A 24,581-nucleotide genomic window follows, 5' to 3' on the forward strand; every position below is an offset into this window, starting at 1 on the left:
AGCTAGTTACATAATTATTAAGGTTGAAGGAAGACTATATGTCCATCTAGTTCAACCCATAGCCTAACCTAACATGTCCTAACATGTTGATCCAGAGGAAGGCAAAAAAACCCCATGTGGCAAAGAGTAAGCTCCACATTGGGGAAAAAAATTCCTTCCCGACTCCACATACGGCAATCAGACTAGTTCCCTGGATCAACGCCCTATCAAGGAATCTAGTGTATATACCCTGTAACATTATACTTTTCCAGAAAGGTATCCAGTCCCCTCTTAAATTTAAGTAATGAATCACTCATTACAACATCATACGGCAGAGAGTTCCATAGTCTCACTGCTCTTACAGTAAAGAATCTGCGTTTGTTATTATGCTTAAACCTTTTTTCCTCCAAACACAGAGGATGCCCCCTTGTCCCTGTTTCAGGTCTATGATTAAAAATATCATCAGAAAGGTCTTTGTACTGTCCCCTCATATATTTATACATTAAAATAAGATCACCCCTTAGTCTTCGTTTTTCCAAACTAAATAGCCCCAAGTGTAATAACCTATCTTGGTATTGCAGACCCCCCAGTCCTCTAATAACCTTGGTCGCTCTTCTCTGCACCCGCTCCAGTTCAGCTATGTCTTTCTTAAACACCGGAGACCAGAACTGTGCACAGTATTCAAAGTGTGGTCGAACTAGTGACTTGTATAGAGGTAAAATTATATTCTCCTCATGAGCATCTATGCCTCTTTTAATGCATCCCATTATTTTATTTGCCTTTGTAGCAGCTGCCTGACACTGGCCCCTGAATATGAGTTTGTCATCCACCCATACACCCAGGTCTTTTTCATTGACGGTTTTGCCAGAGTTTTAGAATTAAGCACATAATTATACATCTTATTACTTCTACCCAAGTGCATGACCTTACATTTATCCCCATTAAAGCTCATTTGCCATTTATCAGCCCAAGCTTCTAGTTTACATAAATCATCCTGTAATATAAAATTGTCCTCCTCTGTATTGATTACCCTGCAGAGTTTAGTGTCATCTGCAAATATTGAAATTCTACTCTGAATGCCCCCTACAAGGTCATTAATAAATATGTTAAAAAGAAGAGGGCCCAATACTGACCCCTGTGGTACCCCACTGCTAACCGCGACCCAGTCCGAGTGTGCTCCATTAATAACCACCCTTTGTTTCCTATCCCTGAGCCAGCTCTCAACCCACTTGCACATATTTTCCGCTATCCCCATTATTCTCATTTTATGTATCAACCTTTTGTGTGGCACCGTATCAAAAGCTTTTGAAAAGTCCATATACACTACATCCACTGGGTTCCCTTGGTCCAATCCGGAACTTACCTCTTCATAGAAACTGATCAAATTAGTCTGACATGAACGGTCCCTAGTAAACCCGTGCTGATACTGGGTCATGAGGTTATTCCTCTTCAGATACTCCAGTATAGCGTCCCTTAGAATGCCCTTCAGGATTTTACCCACAGTAGAGGTTAAGCTTACTGGCCTATAATTACCGAGATCAGTTTTTGTTCCCTTTTTGAATATTGGCACCACATTTGCTATACGCCAGTCCTGTGGCACAGACCCTGTTATTATGGAGTCTTTAAAGATTAAAAATAATGGTCTATCAATGACTGTACTTAATTCCTGCAGTACTCGAGGGTGTATCCTATCCGGGCCCGGAGATTTGTCAATTTTAGTGATTTTTAGACGCCGCCCTTCCTGCTGGGTTAAGCAGGTGACATTTAATTGGGAATTTTTATCACTAGACATTTTGTCTGCCATGGGATTTTCTTGTGTAAATACTGATGAAAAAAAGTCATTTAGCATATTGGCTTTTTCCTCATCCTCATCCACCATCTCACCCAGACTATTTTTAAGGGGGCCAACACTATCATTTTTTAGTTTCTTACTATTTATGTAGTTAAAGAATATTTTAGGATTATTTTTACTCTCTATGGCAATGAGTCTCTCTGTCTCAATCTTTGCTGCCTTGATTTGCTTTTTACAGAATTTATTTAATTTTCTGTATTTATTTAATGCCTCCTCACTACCTACTTCCTTTAATTCTCTAAATGCTTTCTTTTTGTCACTTATTGCGCCCCTTACAGCTCTATTTAGCCATATTGGTTTCCTCCTATTTCTAGTATGTTTATTCCCATACGGTATATACTGTGCACAGGTCCTATCCAGGATGCTAATAAACGTCTCCCATTTTCTTTGTGTATTTTTGTGTCTCAGGATATCGTCCCAGTTAATTGCACCAAGATCCTCTCTCATCCGTTGGAAATTTGCCCTCCTGAAGTTTAGTGTCCTTGTAACCCCTCTACTACACATCTTTTTAAAGGATACATGAAAACTTATTATTTTGTGATCGCTATTCCCCAAGTGACCCCCAACCCTTATATTTGATATGCGGTCTGGCCTGTTGGTTAATATTAGGTCTAGCAGTGCCCCCTTTCTTGTTGGGTCCTGAACCAGTTGTGAAAGGTAATTGTCTCTCATAGTTGTCAAAAACCGATTACCTTTGCTGGAACTGCAGGTTTCTGTTCCCCAATCTATTTCAGGGTAGTTGAAGTCCCCCATAATAATGACTTCTCCTTGAGTCGCAGCTTCATCTATTTGCTTTACGAGGATATTCTCCATTGCTTCCATTATTTTTGGAGATTTATAACAAACCCCTATCAGTAATTTATTATTTTTTCCCCCTCCCCTTATCTCCACCCACAGGGATTCTACATTTTCATTAAATTCACCTATATTATCGCGTTGGATGGGTTTTAAGGACGATTTTACATATAGACACACCCCTCCCCCTCGCTTATCTGTATGGTCATTTCTGAACAGGCTATAGCCCTGCAAGTTAACAGCCCAGTCATGGCTCTCATCCAGCCACGTTTCAGATATCCCCACCATGTCATAATTATGCTCCAACAACATTAGTTCTAATTCGTCCATTTTGTTGGCGAGGCTTCTGGCATTAGTATACATGCACTTTATGTTCCTCTCTGTACTTCTATGGCCATGTTCACACGATCCTTTTTTTCATGCGGAATTGCCGCGATTTTCCCGCTGCGGGTCCGCAGCTGTTTTCCATGCAGGGTACATTACATTGTACCCTATGGAAAACAGGAACTGCTGTGCCCACAATGCGGAAAATAAAAAAAAAAAACCGCGCTGAATAGCTGCGGGATAAAAGAAGTACCATGTCACTTCTTTTTTCGGAGCCGCAGCGGTTCTGCACCCATTGACCTCCATTGTGAGGTCAAACCCGCAGTAAAACCCGCAGATGAAAAAAATATCTGCGGGTTTTACTGCGGTTTGTGGTGCCGAACCGCTGCAGCAGGAAGTGCGGGGAAGCGGGCGGAAGTGCGTGGGCGGAGTGTGGCTGCCCCCCCGTGCTCCGATCCCGCCCCCCGTGATCCAATCCCACCGCCCCGTGCTCCGATGCCCCCCCCAGTGCTCCGATGCCCCCCCGTGCCCTAATCTCCCCTCGTTATACTTACCCGGCGTCCCGGTGTCCGTCCGGCCGTCTTCTCCCTGGGCGCCGCCATCTTGCAAAATGGCGGGCACATGCGCAGTGCGCCCGCCGAATCTGCCGGCCGGCAGATTCGTTCCAAAGTGCATTTTGATCACTGAGATATAACCTATCTCAGTGATCAAAATAAAAAAAAATAGTAAATGACACCCCCCCCCCCTTTGTCACCCCCATAGGTAGGGACAATAAAAAAAAATTAAGAATTTTTTTTTTTCCACTAAGGTTAGAATAGGGTTAGGGGTAGGGTTAGGGGTAGGGTTAGGGGTAGATTTAGGGTATTTTCAGCCATTTTAACTGCATAGAAAACTGCATAAAAAAAGGATAAAAAAAAAAAGGATCAAAAAAAGGATCAAAAAACGCATCAAAAAAGGACAAAAAAAAGGACCAAAAAAAGGACCTGCGTTTTCTGCCAAGAGCTGCAGTTTTTTTAAAAAAAATCCTGAAAAAAAAGGATGGAAATCAGGAACGTGTGAACATACCCTATTTCTTAAATTATTAACTGTTCTGACCCAGTTGCCTAGGTTATCGGCCACCTAAGCAGTGTATCAGCGGTGGCCGGTATCCTTGGCAAGCAGAGTGCCCTTCCAAAAGTGCAGCTGTGACCCTGGATCCAGACACATTGAGAGGATTTGCGCTCCTCAGATGCTGCAGAGCCAAAGCTGCCTCTGCCTAAGAACGAACAGATCGGACCAGCAGCGTGACTATGCCGCTGGTCCGATATTCAGGAATGCACCACCCAGAGGCAATCAGGAAGATGAATACATCCCTTTAAGTAATCTTAGCCATTGTAATTAAAGGGGCAGTCTTACAATGGACATTTATCCCCTATAACTGATCACTGGAGGCCCACCAATCTCTACATTAGAGACGAATGAAGCACCAGGTCATGGCACATGCACTAGGTTTAGAACGAACAAAATAATTATAAATGCACAGACAGCTATAATCTGTGCTGGGGTATATACATGGAGAAAACATAAATGGTTCAGTACAGAAATAGATGAAAACCTACAGAAGAAATGTGCACAAAGAACCCAAAATTAATAAAAGGAAACGCTTTATTGAACATACAAAAAAAAAATCAAAAGAAGGATTAAAAAGTGGGAAATCAGCAAGTGGCACCAAAGCACAGAAATATTGGCAAATCATGATACGATTATGCTAAGCTGCAATAGCATTAGATGGAAGCCACAGAGGATCCAATACACTAATGCAATCAGAAGTAAACATTACCTCCTTCTGATGTGGTGCCAGGCCCCGACGTGCGTTTCGGCACAATGCTTTCCTCTGGGAGAAGAATCTATTTAAGTAGACCAGTGACCAATCGCATCAAGTGACAGTGCCATGTTGTATAAAACACAGAAGAATTAGTGCACATCGTGCTGACAGGGGCCCACATCAGCAGGAGGTAATGCTTACTTCATTCAGATTTGCATTAGTGGATTGAATCCTTTAGGGCTCTCATGTAATAGTGTTATAATGATATAGTCAAACTCCCAGAAATTACATGAGTCCCATATAGCCAATATTTGAATCCTAGTGAATATCTCATTTTACCCATGTAAATTACAGGATAATAAATGTATACTCCCAATACAATTATAAAAACAAAAATTGGAGTTCTATACACAATAATGAAATCAGATAAGAAATACTTTATTACACATAATGAAAAAAATACAAAACATGTATATGAATGGAAGTACAAACAAGGAAAAAGGACCCTAGTAAAAAGCACATGGGTCCAAGGCATAAGAAAGAGTATTAATAACTAGATGGGTATTTCCTGAAGGAACTACAGATAGTGCTTTGGAATGGTGCCCGGGCTGCCCCTGCAAGACTTTCACACTTGGGTGCCACTCTGGGTCCCATTTGGTGGGCGGGGCCACTCTGGGTCCCATTTGGTGGGCGGGGCCACTCTGGGTCCCATTTGGTGGGCGGGGCCACTCTGGGTCCCATTTGGTGGGCGGGGCCACTCTGGGTCCCATTTGGTGGGCGGGGCCACTCTGGGTCCCATTTGGTGGGCGGGGCCACTCTGGGTCCCATTTGGTGGGCGGGGCCCCTCTGGGTCCCATTTGGTGGGCGGGGCCCCTCGGGGTCCCATTTGGTGGGCGGGGCCCCTCGGGGTCCCATTTGGTGGGCGGGGCCCCTCGGGGTCCCATTTGGTGGGCGGGGCCCCTCGGGGTCCCATTTGGTGGGCGGGGCCCCTCGGGGTCCCATTTGGTGGGCGGGGCCCCTCGGGGTCCCATTTGGTGGGCGGGGCCCCTCGGGGTCCCATTTGGTGGGCGGGGCCCCTCGGGGTCCCATTTGGTGGGCGGGGCCCCTCGGGGTCCCATTTGGTGGGCGGGGCCCCTCGGGGTCCCATTTGGTGGGCGGGCCCCCTCGGGGTCCCATTTGGTGGGCGGGGCCCCTCGGGGTCCCATTTGGTGGGCGGGGCCCCTCGGGGTCCCATTTGGTGGGCGGGGCCCCTCGGGGTCCCATTTGGTGGGCGGGGCCCCTCGGGGTCCCATTTGGTGGTCGGGGCCCCTCGGGGTCCCATTTGGTGGTCGGGGCCCCTCGGGGTCCCATTTGGTGGTCGGGGCCCCTCGGGGTCCCATTTGGTGGTCGGGGCCCCTCGGGGTCCCATTTGGTGGTCGGGGCCCCTCGGGGTCCCATTTGGTGGTCGGGGCCCCTCGGGGTCCCATTTGGTGGTCGGGGCCCCTCGGGGTCCCATTTGGTGGTCGGGGCCCCTCGGGGTCCCATTTGGTGGTCGGGGCCCCTCGGGGTCCCATTTGGTGGTCGGGGCCCCTCGGGGTCCGATTTAGTGTGCGGGTCACTTTAAGAGCTGATATTATATGGCAAAACTGTGTCCTGGTGGGGTCATGTAGAGTTCGTAGGCGTTGGCATAGTAACTGGGTCTGACTGCACATAGCACTGAGCTAATCAGCCAGGTGGCAGTTGGCAGTTATTTTGAAATTGCCTCAGAAATCAGAAATACGTTATTGGAACAATTTCCCCATTGAAATGCATTGAGACAAAATTTTCAAACGCCAATTGCGCCAAAACTACAAATCCGATCGACACGAAAAATACTTAGCACACCTGCCAGGAACGCTGGCTTCGAAATGACACCTCACTGGAGTCTGTGCGTGCAGCGGTTCGGGCCGCATTAATTGCGGACTGAATAATAATAATAAGAAGAAGTTGACTACGGTGGAATAACAATATAGTGCTTTTTCAAAAGCACTATAATGACCATCATCATGGTATTAGTACAAGCCACTATAATTATATATGTCAGCCACATATATTAATGACAGGTTTGAATTTCATATAATCCTGTAATGCTGACCGACATGCAATGGGACTACACAGTTCATCATAATTTCTTAAGGCTGCCAAAGTGACAGTATACCGCCCGCAAAAAGAAAAACAAAGTGCCCTTAAAGGGCCACTGTCCCCCCCCTCCAGCCGTTATAAACTAAAAGAGCCACCTTGTGCAGCAGTAATGCTGCATTCTAACAATGTGGCTCTTTTAGTTTTAGGTTCAAGTATACCCCAAATACACCGGATTACGTACCAGTAATACTCTTTTATAGAGCCACGACAGCACCCACTTGAGAGAGGGGATCCGCCCCTAGGAACAGGAAACCCTATGGAGAGAATAAAAGGGGCGGTCCCCCTCGCTCCCACAGTTGGGTTTACAGAGATTGCGAGGAACCGCCCACCAGACTTTAGTAGGTCATTCAATATCATCGTTTATAACTAGTTAACTTAAGCATGGCTAACTACAAGCACCAAACACCCTTAACCGTGCTCCTAATAAAAAACCTATAAGGGTGGGAAGTGAAGGGGTGCTGTCGTGGCTCTATAAAAGAGTATTACTGGTACGTAATCCGGTGTTTTCTCTTCGCCACGACAGCACCCACTTGAGAGACTTTCAGAGATAGTCATTTGGGAGGGATCACCGTGTTAAGGACTGATCTACCGAAGGATAAGTCAGATGAGGCAGATAGATCTAATCTATAGTGATTATAGAAGGTAGTAGGCGAAGACCAGGTTGCGGCCTTACGTATCTGTTCTATCGGAACCTCCGCTCGTTCAGCCCAGGATGATGCAATCGCCCAGGTGGAATGTGCTCTTACGGTCTCAGGCGGATTCTCCCCTTTGGATGAATAGGCCAGACATATTGCATCTCGAATCCACCGAGATAAAGTACCCTTCGTGATTCCAGCTCCTTTTCTATGACCCTGGAAAGAAACAAAGAGAGCCCTGCTCTTCCTCCAGGCGCTAGTCCTATCCACATAGGCTAATATGGCTCTCCTCACATCTAATGTGTGGTATTTTTGTTCTTCCTGACTTGTAGGGTTATCATAGAAGGAGGGAAGGAAAATTTCTTGTGATCTGTGAAATTTAGTGCATACTTTGGGTAAGTATGAAGGGTCTGTCTTAAGGACAACTCTATCTGGGAATATAGACATGAAAGGAGGATCTATCGATAGTGCCTGTATGTCACGTACTCTTCTCGCTGATACTAAGGCGACAAGAAGAGCTGTCTTGAGGGAGACATGTTTTATGTGAGCTGAATGTAGAGGCTCAAAAGGGTGATCTGTAAGAGCTTCGAGAACTAAATTAACATCCCAAGGTGGTACATGGGGAATTCGGACTGTCTCTGACCTCTGGCATGCTGCAACAAATCTGGCTACCCACTTATTACCTGCGATATCAAGACCATATAAAGCTCCCAGCGCAGAAATGTGTACTTTTAAGGTACTGACTGCCAGACCTAGATCGCGCCCTTTTTGAAGAAATTCTAAAATTATAGGAATATGAATTTCGTTTGACAGGGCTGTTGGGTAGAGGTTTAGAAATTTTTTCCACACTCTTGCATAGATGGAGGTAGTGGACTTTTTTCTACTTAGTAGAAGAGTGTCAATCACTTTGTTTGAGAACCCTCATCTTTAGCAGCTGCCTCTCAAGTTCCAGGCTGTTAACCGTAGACCCTTCACCTGAGGGTGGTTGAAGGGGCCCTGGAAGAGAAGATCCCGATCCTCCGGGAGGATCCATGGGTCTGAGATTGACATGGCTCTCAGCCAGGAAAACCATGGCCTCTTGGGCCAGAATGGAGCAATTAGGATCACGTTTGCTCTGTCCTCCCTTATCTTCCTGACCACTGTCGGAAGTAATATCAGCGGGGGAAAGGCATATGCCTTCTTGAATACCCATGGTACTTGTAGGGCGTCGAAGATATCTGGATTGTCAGATCGGAACAATGATGCAAATTTTTTGACTTGCCTGTTTTGTCTTGTCGCAAAGAGATCTCTCGGGAGTGCCCCACTTTTTTATTATCATACAAAAGATACGACGATTTAGAACCCACTCTCCTTGGTGGAGAGTGTGGCGACTGAGGAAATCTGCTCTCGAATTATCGATTCCTCTCACATGTAGCGCCGATAGGGACAGGAGGTGTTCCTCTGCCATGGCTAGAATATCGTTGGCTATAGACATGAGTCCTTCCGATCTTGTTCCTCCTTGGTGATTTATATATGCTACCGCTGTCATGTTGTCTGAGAAGACTCTTGTATGTGTTCCGTGTAACTGCGGAAGAAATTCAGATAAGGCATGATAAACAGCCTTCAGCTCTTTTTTATTAGAAGAATCATCTGATTCTCTAGGAGACCACAGACCTTGTACTATTTGGTTTTCTAAATGTGCTCCCCAACCACTAGGACTGGCGTCAGTGAAAACAGTTTTTGATGGTTTAACCACCCAGGGGACCCCACTGGAAAGATGATTTTGATTTAACCACCAAGTGAGAGATTGTATCACGTCTGTCGTTAAGGAAATACGAGTATCTAATCGGCCATGTAACCTTTCTTCCTCACGAAGTATTGTATGCTGCAATTTCCTGCTATGGAATTGAGCCCACGGAACAGCTGGAATACAAGAAGTGAAGGAACCAAGAAGGGACATACCTTCTCTTAGGGAAATTAGCGGGGTGGTTAATCACTGATTGTACTTTGTTTATTATTGCTATTTGTTTTGACTCGGGAAGAAAGCACATTTGATTTGTAGAGTCTAGAATAATTCCTAAAAATTTTTGCTCAGTTGTGGGGGACAATTTAGATTTTTCCCAATTCACTAACCACCCCAACCCCTGTAAGGATGAAATTGAATCAGATAAGCGTTGATGACATTGGGAAAGAGAGTTCCCGACTATCAATAGGTCATCTAAATAGGGTATTATGAGGGTATCTTTTAACCTCAAATATGACATTACCTCTGGCATTAGTTTTGTGAAAACTCTAGGGGCTATTGATAGTCCAAAGGGCATTGATGTGTATTGATAATGCCGTATCTGACCTTTGACCATAACTGCCACCCGTAGATATTGTTGATGCTCTCTGAAGATTGGAAGATGATAGTATGCATCTTTAAGGTCAAGAACTGCCATGAAGCAATGGGGAAACAGAAGCTTAATAGTTGACCGGATGGATTCCATTTTAAAAGTTTGGTTCTCTAAGAAGACATTTAGTCTCTTAAGGTTAATTATTGTTCTATATGATCCGTCGGGTTTTGAAATCAAAAATAAAGGGGAATAAAATCCCCTTCCTTTTTGATGAAAAGGGACTTCCACTAATACTCCTTTGGACAGGAGAGTTATTATTTCCTGTTCCAAGGCCTCTTGTTGTGATGGTGAACCTAAGGAGGTTAAACAAAACGAGTCCGGGGGAACTTGAGAAAATCTTAGTTTTAGGCCTGTAGTTATCAGGCTAGTTGCCCATGAATTAGAGGTTATTGCCAGCCATTGTGTGGAGAAGGACAACCTACCACCAACGGGTAGATCTGTCCTAGCGGGGTTTATCCTCAGGTTTGAAAGGGCGTTTTCCGAAAAAGGCTCCTTTCTGCTTAAAGTCCTTATTAGCCCAACGGTCCTGGTTTTTATAGTCCCGTCTTCTGTTGAACATGGGCTTTCGGAACGCTCTCCTATAAGATGGAAGATAAGTGTTATTGGGGAACCCTTTCTTCCTCTCACCCGCTTTGGTAAGAATGTCATCCAATTGAGTACCAAATAGGTACTCACCCTGACAGGGCAGACCACATAACTTGGATTTTGTTTGTGGATCTCCTTTCCACCCCTTTAGCCACAAGGCGCGGCGAGCCGCGTTGGTTAGACCTGCTGATTTGGTTGCTAATCGGATGGAATCCGCCGAAGAATCTGCCAAAAAGGCAGTAGCTCCTCTAATTAACGGGATAGATGACATGAGTTTATTACGGGAAAGGCCACCTTTTAAGCCTTCTTCCAGATCATTCAACCAAACCATCATGGATCTAGCAGTACATGTGGCCGAGATAGCTGGTCTAAAAGCTCCTGTACAGGATTCCCAAGCTCTTTTTAAAAGGGAGTCTGCTTTCCGATCGAGCGGGTCTTGCAAGGATCCTGAATCTTCAACAGGCAATAAAGATTTCTTAGAAGTGGATGCCACTGCCGCATCTACTTTTGGGGCTTTTACCCATTTGGAGAAATCCTCGTCATTAAAGGGATAACGACGTTTTGAGGAAGACGGCAACCCTCTTTGCCCCTGGCTTTCCCACTCTTTTTTGACTAACTCCTTTATTGCTGGAATAATAGGAAAGGTCTCTTTTTCTCGGACAGGCCAGCAAACATCATGTCCTGAGGTGTTTTAAGGGTCTTAGTATCTTCCATCCCTATGGTGTTGCGTACAGATCTGACTAAATTGTCAATGCTTTCTGTAGGGAAACATGTATCCTGTTCACCCTCCGAGGATATAACCTCTTGGGAACTGTCCGACTCCTTATCCTCAACCTCAGATGACTGTTCCGATAGAGGAGAGCTGTATTTCTTCCTACTTCCAGGAATTTTATCCGAGTTTCGAAAAGCTCGCAACTCCTCTCTTATCATGCTACGTATATCATCCGACCTTACTGAAGACTCCTCACGTAAGGTGGATTCGATGCAAGACTGGCATAACTTTTTTAAATAGGTATCCGGGAGCGGCTGAGAGCATAAGGCACATTGCTTATGTTTGGATTTCCCTGTTCTTTTAACCTAGGGAATTAGATGAAAGAGGGAGTACAATCAGCTTAAAAATAGGGTAGACATACACTCACCCCTGAAGCTGTCATAATACCGGCTGGAGAGGAGGAGACGGAGGCACAGATGGAGGAACCGACCGGTCCGATCTTTTTTCCCTGGCGCTCTTGGAGGATGATCTGCGGCTGCTAGTCCGGCTTCCTGGTGTAACAGCGTTAGCTTCAGAAGAAGGCAACGTTGTCTCTTGAGGAGATGCCATGATGGACGCCGGGAATCAACGCCGGCGTCCTTTTGTTATGGGGGCCGCCATCTTCTTCCTGCCGCACCCGGAAGTGACCACTACATCCGGGTTGCGGCTCTGCTGTGCGCGCCTGCGCTTCTCTCCAGCGATCGCGCAGGCGCCGTCCTCCATCACCCCGGAAGTTGTAGTAATACTTCCGGGGGAGAAATCACTGGCCCCACGCTGCCTGTGCGCCACCCGGGGCTGGTGTCACAGGATCTTACCCCAGCGGTCCGGCCCGCAGGTCTGCTGGATATTTCTCCGTGAGCCAGGTCCCTCCCCGATCCTGGCCTCACAGTACCTGCCAGCAGAGGGGGGAAGCTGAGACAGGACCCCCGACGCTGCTTCCAGCCCTGGAGCCCTTGCCGTCCCTATTCAGGTAAACCGTGCAAGCGGCATCCAGGCTGGGAATCCTCTTCTCTCCAGGTCTCCCGTAGGAACAGGAAACCAACTGTGGGAGCGAGGGGGGCCGCCCCTTTTATTCTCTCCATAGGGTTTCCTGTTCCTAGGGGCGGATCCCCTCTCTCAAGTGGGTGCTGTCGTGGCGAAGCGTTTTTATACTTAGCCACAATTCCTGTCTTTAGCCAGGGAGGCGGGTCCTCACTCCCCAGCTCTAACCGCTCCTCTGCCGTCACTCAAATCTTCCTGCGCTTTCGGCGCCGCCCCCTCAGCGCTGTGTACGTTTCAAAACTGGCGCCTGCGCTGTGTACTACTGTGCTGCGCAGACGAAGTAAGCTCTGGCCGTCTGACGTCACAGCCAGGCTTGCAGACTGCGCCTGGGCGGGTATTGCGGCTAGCCACCTTTGGAAACCCCGCCCCGCACTGTGTTATGCATTATACCCTAGCCCTAATGGGAAAATGGAAATAAATACATTTTTTAATTTTTCCCTAACTAAGGGGGTGATGAAGGGGGGTTTGATTTACTTTTCTAGCGGGTTTTTTTAGCGGATTTTTATGATTGGCAGCCGTCACACACTGAAAGACGCTTTTTATTGCAAAAAATATTTTTTGCGTTACCACACTTTGAGAGCTATAATTTTTCCATATTTTGATCCACAGAGTCATGTGAGGTCTTGTTTTTTGCAGGACGAGTTTACGTTTTTATTGGTAACATTTTCGGGCACGTGACATTTTTTGATCGCTTTTTATTCCGATTTTTGTGAAGGACAATGACCAAAAACCAGCTATTCATGAATTTCTTTTGGGGGAGGGGTTTATACCTTTCCGCGTTTGGTAAAATTGATGAAGCAGTTTTATTCTTTGGGTTACGATTACAGCGATACCTCATTTATATCATTTTTTTATGTTTTGGCGCTTTTATACGATAAAAAGTATTTTATAGAAAAAATAATTATTTTTGCATCGCTTTATTCTGAGGACTATAACTTTTTTATTTTTTGCTGATGATGCTGTATGGTGGCTCATTTTTTTGCGGGACAAGATGTCGTTTTCAGCGGTACCATCGTTATTTATATCTGTCTTTTTGATCGCGTGTTATTCCACTTTTTGTTCGGCGGTATGATAATAAAGCGTTGTTTTTTGCCTCTTTTTTTTTTTCTTACGGTGTTTACTGAAGGTGTTAACTAGTGGGCGAGTTTTATAGGTCGGGTCGTTACGGACGCGGCGATACTAAATATGTGTACTTTTATTGTTTTTTTTTATTTAGATAAAGAAATGTATTTATGGGAATATTTATTTATTTTATTTTTTTTACACATTTTTTTTTTAAATTTTTTTACTTTGTCCCAGGGGGGGACATCACAGATCGGTGATCTGACAGTTTGCACAGCACTCTGTCAGATCACTGATCTGTCTCAGAGCACTGCAGCCTTACCAAGCGCCTGCTCTGAGCAGGCACTTGGTAAGCCACCTCCCTCCCTGCAGGACCCGGATGCCGCGGCCATACTGGATCCGGGCCTGCTGCAGGGAGGGAGGTAAGAGACCCTCGCAGCAACGTGATCACATCGCGTTGCTGCGGGGTTCTCGGGGAAGCCCGCAGGGAGCCCCCTCCCTGCGCGATGCTTCCCTGCACCGCCGGCACACCGCGATCATGTTTGATCGCGGTGTGGCGGGGGTTAATGTGCCGGGGGCGGTCCGTGACCGCTCCTGGCACATAGTGCCGGATGTCAGCTGCGATAGGCAGCCGACACCTGGCCGCTCCCCTCGTGAGCGCGGCCCATTGCGTATGACGTACTATCCCGTCGGTGGGCATACGGGCCCACCCCACCTCGACGGGATAGTACGTCATATGGCAGAAAGGGGTTAAACCTGTCATTAATATATGTGGCTGACATTATATATAATTGTAGTGCCTTGTACTAATACCATGATGATGGTCATTATTAATACTCTTTCTTATGCCTTGGACCCATGTGCTTTTTACTAGGGTCTTTTTCCTGGTTTGTACTTCAATTCATATACATCTTTTGTATTTTCTTCATTATGTGTAATAAAGTATTTCTTATCTGATTTTATTATTGTGTATAGAACTCCAATTAGTGTTATAATGATTTAGCACATGCATTCGTTGTGATTTAAGTTATTTATTAGTGATGAGTGAATATATAATATCATAATCTTTATTTTTATATAGCGCTAACATATCCCGCAGCGCTTTACAGTTTGCCCACATTATCATCGCTGTCCCCGTTGGGGCTCACAATCTAAATTCCCTATCAGTATGTCTTTGGAATGTGGGAGGAAACCGGAGTTCCCGGAGGAAACCCACGCAAACACGGAGAGAACATACAAACTCTTTGCAGATGTTGTCCTGGGTGGGATTAGAACCCAGGACTGGCTACAAGGCTGCTGTGCTAACCACTGCGCCACCGTGCTATACTCATTACTCGAGATTTCCCGATCACGCTCGGGGGTCCTCCGAGTATTTTTCAGTGCTCGGAGATTTAGCTTTTCTTGCCGCAGCTGAATGATTTATATCTGTTAGCCAGCATAAGTACATGTGGGGGTTGCCTGGCTGCTAGGGAATCTGAGGACCCCCGACCATGCTCGAGAAATCTCGAGTGATGAGTATATTCGCTCATCACTATTATTTATATATTTTGCTATTCCAGATTAACACTATACTCATTGTGACGATTTTGCCCTGGTATTTACTTTGGTCCAAATGTATTTATCAGCCTATATCCTATACTTTCAGTACTTACCTCCTGCCATATTCTTGTGTGGTGGCGCCACCTGCTGGCCTCACACTTTTTAATCATTTTTAATGAGTTTTTTTCTATGTTCTATAAAGGTTTACCTTTCAATGCCAGAAACTTCCTCTGTAGGATTCAATCTCTACATGTTTAGAAGAATAGAGATGCGTCCTCCTCCTCTCCTCTTGCATTGGTCACAGTTAGCAGAAGTCTATGTGGGTATGGTAGAGCAATGAGCGTTTGCTGGAAGTATGAGAAGGAGATGGAAGCAGGGATGGGGTGTGCTGTCCCTGATGTGACTCCTAGGAGAGGAGGGATGGAGTAAATCCTGATATATCTACTTAGGAGAGAGGTGGTACTCATTGTGACTACTAGTGAAACGGGATGGGGGTCACAGCATTAATAACCACCAGAGGGAACACTATTAGACTACTGGGTGTTCTCCAGAGAAGAGTAAGGCCAGGATCAAAAAGATACATTTGCTATAGTTTTTTCCCCTTTAAATGTATAGCTGCTTACATGGCTCTGATGCTTTCTGTTAGGTTTGTTTCAAAGGACAGAAACTGTTTTCCTCTTTTTGTGAAACCCCGAACTTCAGATCCAGATGCAACAAATATTTTTTCCTGAACTGTGCCGACTGCTCCTCCAAGCTCCAACCGTGAGATCTTTTGGCCGGGTAAGGTCTTAAAAACTGGCTGGAGAGAAATACAGAATAAACATCACAAGATAAACCAGTGTCCAGAAACATAGCCTGTTAATCAGGTAACCCTTACCACTGCTTCACTTTTCTTGATACCGAAGCATGTAACCACTCCATCCTGATCGCCAATTACCACCTAGAACAATGGAGAGTAAAACAACCATCACAGAAACAATTCCAGAAACGTCCCGCACACATGCACTCAGATGACACACATGGGTGTCCTCAGTGTGACACACCGGCGCCAGGGAAGAAGCGTTACAGTAAGCGCTGTTCCCCGGCACCGGTTGCTGAACACGGCTCTCCTCATTCTCCCCTGTTCTGCCGGGGAAAATTTGGTTTGTGATGCCATTTTTTGAGATCCATAATTTTTAAAATTTTTGTATCAATGGAGATGAGGGCTTGTGCTGTTTGTGTGACAAGGTGGGATATTTATTTATACCATTTTGGCGTACATACTATATTTTGATCACATCCTACTGCATTTTGGGTGGGAATATGCAGCAACTGAAACCCCCCCAGAAATTTTGACATTTCAATTCCTTTCCTCTTTATAGCGTTTACCAATCCATTATTAGGACCACCGCTTCTCATTCTGAATGCTTGCCCCATTAAAATAAAAACACTCATACTCACCTCTGGTGAAGGTCCAGCTGTGTAGGCACTCGAGTTCACAGGATTCACGTGAGGTTATTACGTGAGCCCTGCGACCAATAAATGCTGGCATTGCTGTTTCTGCCTTCAAATGTACAAGTACCATATTATTCGGATTAGAAGATGCACCAGACCATAAGACACAGCCCAAATTTTGGGGTGCAAAATAGGATTATTATTTTTTTTTTAAAAATGGTGGTGTGTCTGATATTCCCTTTTAATGGCAGCTTACCTGGGGGGTGGCTGCAGTGGAGGGGGTCAGAAGGTGTTGGTACCGGTGAGCGGAGTCCATTTTTTGTATGATATCCCCATGGTGAGCTTCAGGAAAATGGCCACTGGAAGCGGCACATGATGAGCACATCGAGATCTCGAGACACGAGATTTCCTCTCCTGAAATCACAATCTGAGCAGGTGCCGCAGGAGGATGGTGGCTGTTGAATAGGCACTCAAACAGATGACCGGCCGGATGTTGGCACTTAAATGGCACAGTTAGTGATTGACAGCAGCATTTAAAAGGTTAACAGCAGCGGCTGACAATAGTGCCAATTACTGCTGTTAAAGGCAGATGCCAGCTATGTAATATAACTGGTATATTTCCTGACTTGAGCGGGTTCAGCTTCTGAGCTTGCTCCAAAAACCAACACATTCCATGACATAATAGTATGCCAATCAGCGTTAAGAGATTAAATGGTGGTTCGCTACATTTTTTATATTTATAATGACCCCATGGGGGTATTAAAACATGGCAAACTCACTGTCTGCAGCCTTCACATTGCGCCTAAGCCAGAAACGAGATTCTTTCTTCCAGCTAGGACAGAATGTGAAGGTTGCAGCTGATTAATCGATGGCTGCAGGGGTTAAGTGATGTTCCCTGTGTTGGAAGGGAAAGTGAGAAGGCCAGGGGGACACAGGTAACAATGGGAAGGACCATCATGGTGCCCTAGGCGAGTATCTTTTATTGTTTTATTCACCCACAGACTTATTTGCATCATAAAAAAATGACGTTGCCAACCCTTTAAAGACAGACTATTGTTGTGTAACAAGTTGCGCAATTATACAGGACCTGCCATAATGACCCAGGAGGAGAGATGAGGCATCTGTGTTACCTTCTGAGTGGCTCTTCTTCCAGATGCTGGAAGTAATCTCATTGTTTTCTGAGCAGTGACCCCAACCTATAGATAGATAGATATGAACATATTTATAAATTCTCTATTTAATGTGTAATACAAGCAATGCACATTTTGCACATTTATCTCCTAAGTTTATAATGACTTTCCAGGCTTAACTAGAGTCTGCAGTGACGCTGACTGCCAAATCGTGCCAGTGTACAATGTGCACAGCCATGATATCCCTTTATGATCCCAGCAAGTGGGCAGTCACGTGAGCAATTTACATACTTGCAGTCATGTGCCGACTATTAAAAACTTGACTTGAGAAAACTACGATGAGACTAATTGGCAAATGACCGCAAGAATACAAATTGTGTATAAGTGGTTAAGTGATTGCCCACTTGCTTGGGGCACACAGGGGAAATTTGACAGTGCGAACATGGCATACTGTCAGGATTTGGCAGTCTGATGCCACATAGAGAGACTGCAGATGTTTCTTCTTAGCCTGGAAAAGCCCGTTTAGAAAAGCACATTTCCTGGCCTCTTTTAACCCCTTTCCGACATCAAGCGTAAATGTACGCCGATGTCGGACTCCCTCCCTTTGATGTGGGCCCCGGCGGTGAGCCCATATCTTTGCCGACAAATGTCAGCAATTAACCCGTTAAATGCCGCTGTCAATAGCTGACAGCGGCATTTAATATGTGCTTTAGGCAATCGCAACGGAAATCCGCCCATCGATGACCTCCGTCACGTGATTGCGGGTCTCTGATGGGTTGGCATGACAACCTGATGTCTCCTTCAGACCTCTATGGTTGTCACTGCTGGATTACTATGAGCGCCGCCTGGTGATCTGATCATCGCCTGTATGTAGCAAAGGCGATCGGGTTATGGCAGCTTCTATTCTCCCATAGAGACTATTGAAGAATGCCAAAAGAAAAAAAAGTTTATAAAAATATAAAAAAAATGAAAAATATAAAAGTTCAAATCACCTCCCTTTTCCCCCATTCAAAATAAAACAATAAAAAAAAAAGAAAAATCAACCATACACATATTTGGTATCGCCGTGTTCAGAATTGCCTGATCTATGAATAATAAAAAAAAGGATTAGCTTTCCCTCCACCCCTCCTCCCCCCCCTTTTTTTTTCTCTTCTTTTTTACGTTTCTTTAATTCTTTTTACTTCTACTTATTTCTTATACCTAGTGGCATTCTATACTAATATAAACGATTAAATATAGCTAGTAATGCTTGATTGCCATTGCTGCTGTTTGTATGTTTCAACTATGAAGAGTATCATTGCTAACTTGAAAGTGTTATCGTTGGCATTGGCCAACCACATTTAATACTTGCTGAGACTTTCTCTTTTTGTACGATCTATGGGTTGTACCCCGTTGAGTTTAATAACTGTTTCAGCACTGTACCATTGTTTGTATTGTTTATTTGCTTCAATAAACCTGATTTATACAACAAAAAAAAAGGATTAACCTGATTGCTAAACGGCGTAGCGAGAAAAAAAGTCAAAACGCCAGAATTACTTTTTTTGGTTGCCGCAACATTGCATTAAAATGCAATAACGAGCGATCAAAAATATTGTATCTGCACCAAAATGGTATCATTAAAAACGTCAGCTCAGCACTCAAAAAAATAATCCGTCACCCAACCTCAGATCACGAAAAATGGAGACGCTACAGGTATCAGAATATGGTGCAATTTCTTTCTTTCCTTTATTTTTTAGCAAAGTTTAGATTTTTTTTTCACCACATTCAAAAGTATAACTCGTCCTGCAAAAAATAAGCCGTCACATGGCCATACTTACGGAAAAATAAAAAAATATATGGCTCTGGGAAGAGGGGGAGCAAAAAACGAAAAACCAAAAATATCTCTGGTCGTTAAGGGGTTAATACAGATTTTTAGAACACTTCTCCATGACAGCGGGATAACAGGGATTTTGTGCCATACCTGCAAGTAATCCACAAGGTTTAACTGCAGCTCCATGTTGCTGACAGCCAGCTGTCTCCCAGCTTCTTACAAGAAGTAGCCCACCAACAGAAAGGCCTGTGGTCAGGCTCCCGTCAGCTCCGCACCAGCTTTTCTGTTTTCACTGCAGAATGGCATAGCTGAAAATACATTAAGAAAACAACAGTAAGACAAGGATAACACAGCAGAACTACAAACGACTTGTACATATAAAAGTACTGATCATTGTAGAGGTTGGCATGTTAGACTTTCATAGATTTCTGGGTCACCTGTAGATAAGGATGAAGAGTAAAATTAATATTTAAAAAAAGGGAACAGAAAAATCTGTTAGTCTAGTGGAAGGGTACTTTAATTCAGGTGGTCTTTTCTGTGGACATTCATACACAGCGAAATCGGCCAGAAAATCCACAACAAAATCACAATTGAACTGAAAATAGAATATTAGGTTCAATAGTGAAGAGGAAATTGGCAAAAGAAACCTGCTGGATGCGAATTCTGCTGTGGATGAAACGTCAAACTAGAGTAAAACCCACAGGGGAGGACAATTGTAAAAAGATGGTCCCCACAGGCACCGCCGCCGGCCCAACACAGGCCACCACCGCTGGCCCATACAGGTCTCCACAGCTGGCCCATACAGGTCTCCACAGCTGGCCCATACAGGTCTCCACAGCTGGCCCATACAGGTCTCCACAGCTGGCCCATACAGGTCTCCACAGCTGGCCCACACACACCCCGCAGGCACCGCCGCTGGCCCATCACAGGCCACCACCGCTGGCCCATACAGGTCTCCACAGCTGGCCCATACAGGTCTCCACAGCTGGCCCACACACACCCCGCAGGCACCGCCGCCGGCCCATCACAGGCCACCACCGCTGGCCCATACAGGTCTCCACAGCTGGCCCATACAGGTCTCCACAGCTGGCCCATACAGGTCTCCACAGCTGGCCCACACACACCCCGCAGGCACCGCCGCCGGCCCATCACAGGCCACCACCGCTGGCCCATACAGGTCTCCACAGTTGGCCCACACAGACCCCGCAGGCCACTGCCGCCAGCCCACCACAGGCCACCACCACTGGCCCATACAGGTCTCCACAGCTGGCCCACACGGACCCCAAAGGCACCGCTGCTGGCCCACCACAGGCCACCACCGCTGGCCCATACAGACCCCGCAGGCCACCGCCTCTGGCACTCACAGGTCACCACCGCTGGCCCATACAGGTCTCCACAGCTGGCCCACACAGACGCCGCCGGCCATAGCCTCTGGCACTCACAGGTCACCACCGCTGGCCCATACAGGTCTCCACAGCTGGCCCACACAGACCCCAAAGGCACCGCTGCCGGCCCACAACAGGCCATCACCGCTGGCCCATACAAGTCTCCACAGCTGGCCCACACACACCCCGCAGGCACCGCCGCCGGCCCATCACAGGCCACCACCGCTGGCCCATACAGGTCTCCACAGCTGGCCCATACAGGTCTCCACAGCTGGCCCACACACACCCCGCAGGCACCGCCGCCGGCCCATCACAGGCCACCACCGCTGGCCCATACAGGTCTCCAGTTGGCCCACACAGACCCCGCAGGCCACTGCCGCCAGCCCACCACAGGCCACCACCACTGGCCCATACAGGTCTCCACAGCTGGCCCACACGGACCCCAAAGGCACCGCTGCTGGCCCACCACAGGCCACCACCGCTGGCCCATACAGACCCCGCAGGCCACCGCCTCTGGCACTCACAGGTCACCACCGCTGGCCCATACAGGTCTCCACAGCTGGCCCACACAGACGCCGCCGGCCATAGCCTCTGGCACTCACAGGTCACCACCGCTGGCCCATACAGGTCTCCACAGCTGGCCCACACAGACCCCAAAGGCACCGCTGCCGGCCCACAACAGGCCACCACCGCTGGCCCATACAAGTCTCCACAGCTGGCCCACACAGACCCCAAAGGCACCGCTGCCGACCCACCACAGGCCACCACCGCTGGCCCACACAGACCCCGCAGGCCACCGCCTCTGGCACTCACAGGTCACCACCGCTGGCTGGACACAGAGACAGGCTTCAAGCAAGTTATAAGAAGCACCAGCGGTGCCAGTCCCACCAGCAAGGTCTGCAGGGAAGCCAGATCATTGCTCCGGATCCCACAGAACTCCACTTGCACCACTGAAATAAGTTACCAAACTATATACATTAGAAAATTCTTCTTGGACCCCCAATCAGCATGCATCACAGGCCCCCATTCATCATTTGTGGGAAGGGGAGGGGGGTTAAGTCCCTTTCCTTTTTTATCTTGTGATTTTTGCTGCCCTTTTTCTGCACTACCTTTCAATAATAATAATAATAAAAGCTTTTTTTTTACCAACCTTTGACCCGTTATACAACACACATTTTGCTAAATGGGGCAAAAATTATGCCAAAATAACTGGGGTACATAAAACACCCCAGAGGGAAACTGGAGAACACTTTTTTTTTTAATATATAAAGACGCAAACAATGAATCAGATGAAAATATCTGAAAGCCCTCCAAAATGGCAAACAACATCCAAAAACAGGAAAACACATAAAATAAAGATCTTCCAGCCGAATTCCAGATGACATGGGAACCTTTATGCACCTGTGGATGGATTCCGGGAGGGCTGCCTTTTAATCTTGTGGGACTAGAGTTGACCATTTCATCTGGAACACGGCTGGAGGACTTTCTGTCTTGGTCTTCGCTGCACCATGTGGAGCCGATTCCTCCGTGCCGAGGATTGTAGTAGCCTCGATTAAGGGCCACCTGGTTGTTCTATACCATTTAGACACATAAAATAGACTGGAAAACGTGAAAACTAAAAGAATTTTACAGGTCCTAGACTAGTGGCCCAAGGCTGCCCGAATCCCGCAGACCGGCCACCCTAGCTGCACGGTGCGGCTTACAGAAAGTCTGAGATTTCAGAAATCTCCTGCACACATTGGCTTAATGACTGATCTGGAAACCTGCAGCGTCGCTGCTTTCAGAAAGCAAATACTGATGAAAAATCCTGACCAAATCCTGATGCAATCCTGAACGTGGACACATACCCTTACTTGCTAGACGTAGTGCACATTTTTGCACTTCCCCATCACCAGAATAGGGGTCCCCCAACCACCACTTGCTCGGGGTCTCTTCAGCATGTGAAATGATGGTGGGAGATGACTTTCTGGAAACGTTAAAACCTGCAAAAAAATTACTGATGATATAAAAGGGGATTTTCCCTACTGGATAGCCCCAAGGTAATCAATTCAGGGCCCCACATAACAGAAAAACAATGTCCACGGCAAAAAAGACACAATAATGCCACGGTAACGACACTGCTGCGGGAGAGGGATTGAGTAAGCTGAGGTGGTCCAGTAGCAGACATCCCCTTTAAGCTGAGGTGGTCCAGTAGCAGACATCCCCTTTAAGCTGAGGTTGTCTAGTAGCAGACATCCCCTTTAAGCTGAGGTTGTCTAGTAGCAGACATCCCCTTTAAGCTGAGGTTGTCTAGTAGCAGACATCCCCTTTAAGCTGAGGTTGTCTAGTACCGGACATCCCCTTTAAGCTGAGGTTGTCTAGTAGCAGACATCCCCTTTAAGCTGAGGTCGTCCAGTAGCAGACATCCCCTTTAAGCTGAGGTTGTCTAGTACCAGCCATCCCCTTTAAGCTGAGGTCGTCCAGTAGCAGACATCCCCTTTAAGCTGAGGTCGTCCAGTAGCAGACATCCCCTTTAAGCTGAGGTTGTCTAGTACCAGCCATCCCCTTTAAGCTGAGGTAGTCCAGCAGCAGACATCCCCTTTAAGCTGAGGTTGTCCAGTAGCGGACATCCCCTTTAAGCTGAGGTGGTCCAGCAGCAGACATCTCCTTTAAGATGAGGTAGTCCAGCAGCGGACATCCCCTTTAAGCTGAAGTTGTCTAGTAGCAGACATCCCCTTTAAGCTGAGGTTGTCTAGTAGCAGACATCCCCTTTAAGCTGAGGTTGTCTAGTAGCAGACATCCCCTTTAAGCTGAGGTTGTCTAGTAGCAGACATCCCCTTTAAGCTGAGGTTGTCTAGTAGCAGACATCCCCTTTAAGCTGAGGTTGTCTAGTACCGGACATCCCCTTTAAGCTGAGGTTGTCTAGTAGCAGACATCCCCTTTAAGCTGAGGTCGTCCAGTAGCAGACATCCCCTTTAAGCTGAGGTTGTCTAGTACCAGCCATCCCCTTTAAGCTGAGGTCGTCCAGTAGCAGACATCCCCTTTAAGCTGAGGTCGTCCAGTAGCAGACATCCCCTTTAAGCTGAGGTTGTCTAGTACCAGCCATCCCCTTTAAGCTGAGGTCGTCCAGTAGCAGACATCCCCTTTAAGCTGAGGTGGTCCATCTCCTCTAGCACATCTAAACAGTATAAATAAAGTTTATTGAAATGAGCACAAAACGTCAACTAGCTGCCTCCTCAATCAAACTTTATTTACACCGAACAGCGCCCCGTATCGTGTGGCAGCAGCGCATTATCCGCACGCAGGACACACGCATACACAGTACAGTACACACCGTGCGTATAGTAATCACGGCCGTGTACACATCGCCGGAGCTCACCCGAGTCACAGACAGCACGGCCTCAGCAACCAAGGCAACCAGCGCGTCCGGGGAGGAGCGTGCGACGTCACGTCCCCGGTCATATGACGTGCTTCCTGCAGCAAGGCAGCCAATGCTGAGTATCAGGCCAGGGGGGGCGGAGCTATGTCATTCAAAACGTGGTGTAGTTATAACGCGCAGGCGCACTATTGTATTGTCGGTAAGACCAACAGACGTGTATAGCAGCACTGGAGCATGGAGCTAGGGCGGACGGCTGCAGCGTCCAGAACGGAGTTGATTTTTGAGGTCCTCATTACTCCGCTCCAGACGGTTCAGTGCTGCGGTGACTACATTGCAGTGGATATTATGGCGAGATCCTCACAAAATCAACTCCGGTGTAGACAGTTCAGCCCTAAAATGACTAGAATGGACTTGGTTCCTGGATCCTCTTACAAACCCAATTTGGGACGGACTAAACTGCATATTGGGATGATGGGATGATGGGATGATGGGCTGCAATACTAGACTCCACCACTAGATGGCAGCACATTTTACAACTGCAGCCCAGGAAATGACTTCTTGT

The 24,581-nt window shown here is 46.6% G+C and overlaps 1 protein-coding gene across 3 annotated transcripts in view; it reads right to left on the reverse strand.

Annotated features, from left to right (window-relative positions):
* Positions 1 to 24,088, reverse strand: part of BBS7 (Bardet-Biedl syndrome 7) — a 101,545-nt gene extending 77,457 nt beyond the window's left edge. The window contains exons 1-5 of one of the 3 annotated variants that reach the window (XM_069743887.1): positions 24,020 to 24,088; positions 19,427 to 19,584; positions 17,467 to 17,532; positions 15,780 to 15,842; positions 15,526 to 15,701 (exon numbers count right to left, since the gene is read on the reverse strand). In XM_069743887.1, the coding sequence (XP_069599988.1) occupies positions 15,526 to 15,701; positions 15,780 to 15,842; positions 17,467 to 17,532; positions 19,427 to 19,462 (341 nt within the window). In that variant the 5' untranslated portion in view covers positions 19,463 to 19,584; positions 24,020 to 24,088. Of the gene's footprint in view, positions 1 to 15,525; positions 15,702 to 15,779; positions 15,843 to 17,466; positions 17,533 to 19,426; positions 19,585 to 22,508; positions 22,645 to 23,974 lie in introns of those variants that run through there. The other 2 variants (XM_069743889.1, XM_069743888.1) reach the window with 2 other exon arrangements.
* Between the last annotated feature and the right edge of the window lie 493 nt (positions 24,089 to 24,581).

Source organism: Ranitomeya imitator, chromosome 1, assembly GCF_032444005.1.
Source record: "Ranitomeya imitator isolate aRanImi1 chromosome 1, aRanImi1.pri, whole genome shotgun sequence".
In the NCBI taxonomy this organism is placed as follows: domain Eukaryota; kingdom Metazoa; phylum Chordata; class Amphibia; order Anura; family Dendrobatidae; genus Ranitomeya; species Ranitomeya imitator.